This window comes from Lactuca saligna, chromosome 4, assembly GCF_052625555.1.
Source record: "Lactuca saligna cultivar CGN05327 chromosome 4, ASM5262555v1, whole genome shotgun sequence".
NCBI lineage: Eukaryota > Viridiplantae > Streptophyta > Magnoliopsida > Asterales > Asteraceae > Lactuca > Lactuca saligna.
The window spans coordinates 230034730-230037921 of record NC_136420.1 but is presented as its reverse complement, the minus strand read 5'-3'; the positions used below and the strand labels follow the sequence as shown (position 1 = coordinate 230037921).

At 38.0% G+C, this 3192-nt stretch overlaps 1 protein-coding gene across 1 annotated transcript; it reads right to left on the bottom strand.

The window, feature by feature from the left end:
* Positions 1-1083: 1083 nt before the first annotated feature.
* On the bottom strand, positions 1084-1808 carry LOC145040522 (uncharacterized). Its single transcript, XM_078988436.1, has 2 exons — positions 1323-1808; positions 1084-1242 (listed from the first exon to the last, which is right to left on the bottom strand). Exons 1-2 carry the CDS (start codon positions 1806-1808, stop codon positions 1084-1086), a joined length of 645 nt encoding a protein of 214 aa, XP_078844562.1.
* Between the last annotated feature and the right edge of the window lie 1384 nt (positions 1809-3192).

Sequence of the window (3192 nt, the reverse complement as noted above, 5' to 3'; positions counted from 1 at the left end):
GTTCGCAACAAAATGCTAAAAAAAAAAACAGGTTGATGCTGATGGTGATGATTTTCTTGATGGTCAATCTCATCCTCTTGTTGTTCAATTTCATCCTCCTGGTGGTCTTCAATATCGCCTTCTTCAACAGCCTCTTCTTCACCAATTCCATCTTCACTAACCCCATCTTCGTTGACCCCATCTTCATTGACCCCATCTTCACTAATCCCATCTTGACTAACCCCTTCTTCAACATCCCCTTCACTAACAGTTGCTTTATTTGCTGCATTGTTAAAACAAAAATAATTATTATTATACAAATGTAGATGAATGAATAATCAAAATAAAAACGAACCTTCTTTGAGCAATGGACATCGCCTCTTGTTGTGTCCTTCTTGATGACAATTACTTTGGGCCTTCCTGGCATTCTCCTACGCCGAGGTGGTAATATGGGATCAAATAGAACATCAGGCCACATGTTAGCTCCATTTATTGGTTTGACTGGATACCTATAGCAACTTCCAAACATGCTTGTTTTAAACCATACGGCTACATAGTCCTCTGCATTTCCATTCAGGTATAATATAGCAGCAATGGCATGCATACAAGGAATACCACTGAGTTGCCAGGCTCTGCAACCACAAGTTTTGCTTTCAAGGTGAACAACATAAACTTCATGGGCTAATTTTACTTCATATTCTTCCTCGCCACTTGGAATAACATCCCAGTACCTGAAATCATATTAAGAAGGTAAGTTATTTCATATTAAATCACTTACAATTAAATAATATACCTTTGTTCTTCTTTCATCTTCTCAATCCTCTTTCTAATAGAGGGGCAGATTTCCATGTCCCACTTATGCCCCTTATTCTTTTGATTGTACATCCTCTCCATCACGTACAATCTGATTTCTTCCAGCATTGTTATTATTGGTTTCTTCCGGGCCTCTACAATTGCTGCATTGAAAGATTCAGATATATCGTTTTCCACGGCATCACAACAAATCTGAGGTTCAAAGACTGCTCTGCACCATGTATTTGGGTCTCTTTCTATCAGGTGCTCATAAGATTCTATGGACATTGTACGAATTTCCCTCATGTATGATCAAAAATTGGAATCGGTTGTAGCCTTTGCAGCCCTCCAAAATAACCTCCTAAACTCAACACCCGTGAACCCCTTCTTCTTAAAGTTGGCATAGATGTGTCGGGCACAATTCCTATGCTCACATGATGGTGCCCTTTCCTTAACAGCCTCCATTAAACCCTACAAGGTGATAACAAATTTCAGTTTTAAAGTACATAATAACACATAATATAGTAAGTAAAATGTAAACTATAACACACCTTGTGTTGGTCTGAAATAATTGTAAGACCCCTACCATCTCCCATCTCAATGTCCTCAAGTAGAAGATCACAGAACCACATCCAAGTTTCCTTGTTTTCAACTGGCACAACAGCCCATGCTAGAGGATATATTTGGTTGTTTGCGTCCCTACCAATGGCTGTTAACAACTCACCTCTACAAATACCCTTCAAAAAACAACCATCAACACCGATAACCCTTCTACATCCTTCAATCCAGCCATCCTTGATAGACTTCAGGCAAATATACATCCTTTTGACGTAGTGTGTAGCATCAGGCGTATGATTTGTCTCGATCAAGACTATTGACCCAGGATTAACCCTCAATAACTCAGCACCATAATTCCACAATTTCTCATAATGGCTTACCAAATTGCCTGAAATCTCATCTAGTGCAAAGTACTTGGCATTTCTACACTGCCCAAGACTTACCTTGAGACCATAGTCTTTCCTAACCACTTCTGCCATTTTCCTATAGCTAAACTTAGGCCTTTCCAAAATGTCAGGTATTAACATTTTTCCAATCCACTTATACATAACAAGACAACCCAATTTTTGTTATCTAGCACAATTATGTTTATCAATTAGTGACTTGATCTGGAATGAATTTTCCTTGTTCATGGGACTAGCCCATAGTCTAAAAGGGCAAGATGGATTCCCTTTTTCATTTTTACTGCACCTTACTAACAATGCTTTTGCCTCATTTTTTTCATACGACAATGAATAACCCTTAGACACATCATAATTTGTTAACATATGTTTCAGTTCATCTCGATCAGAGAATTTCATACCTAACTCAGGCATCATAGTGTCCCATTTTTGGTTTGGATCGTGAATAGGATATTTTTTTACCTTACCACCAGCTTCTTCCTCTATGCCTCTTTGTGGAATAAGGTTCTTCTGTGACAAAAAAGGATCAACAACTTCAGGCCATTGAATGCCCTCATCATCAGCTTCATGGTCCACCGATAGATCATCCGATAATACCGAGTCCACATCATCTTCATATGTTTCAGTACCACTATCCCATTCTTCAGCTTTTTCTTCTTCAATCTAATCTAGTAAGGGTTCATGATGGTCATCAATGTAGATACTTATTTGATTATCATCATCATCAAACCCAGCATCAAGGAACCTAACATAATCATCTTCATCCCTGAGCTCCCTTAACCCATCTACGAGGGACCGATTTTTAAGACAGTAATACATATCCCGACATCTATTGTTGATCAATTTTTGGAGATAGGTCTTGAACTTCTTGAAATCCATGTTACGTACATCTAGCCCCATAATAGGTACTTTATCAGGATGAAAGTAAACCAAGGGATTAGGAGAAAAAACACCTTTATGGTAGACATCAATGTTGAGTGAGTCACGAGACACGCCTGCTGCACGAGACATGCTGAGAACCCTTGCTGCACAATCGACTAACTTTCCTTCACCTTCTGTAAAGATCAATTTCACTGTCACGAGTTCACTGTTCACCATTATGTAAGAACCCTAGATATCGATTTCACCCTTCACTGAGAACCCTTGATGGTGAATCGATATCCTTGTGGCACTTATGTTTGATGTAATGTGTTTTAATAATCCATGTCAGATTATCACCGGTAAACAAAGAATCATAACCCACAGATGCCGGTCACCATTAAAAAAACTTATTTTTATTGGTAACTTTATTTGGATTTATAATAAAAAACATTATTTCGTTGGTTTTTTGTGAACAACAAAAACATAATTGGGGTAATATGAACATTTTTGAAACTTAATTGGTCTTTTAAGGCATTTTCCCAGGTATTTATTTCGTCTAACTTTCTCTCTATAATCGTATCCCATCTTTTTTCTTATCTGA

Excerpts from the sequence above, each read along its gene's own strand:
- LOC145040522 (XM_078988436.1), bottom strand. The coding sequence starts at position 1,808 with ATGGCAGAAGTGGTTAGGAAAGACTATGGTCTCAAGGTAAGTCTTGGG. Across the intron at positions 1,243-1,322 it reads TTATTTCAGACCAACACAAG|GGTTTAATGGAGGCTGTTAA; the intron begins GTGTGTTATAGT and ends ATCACCTTGTAG.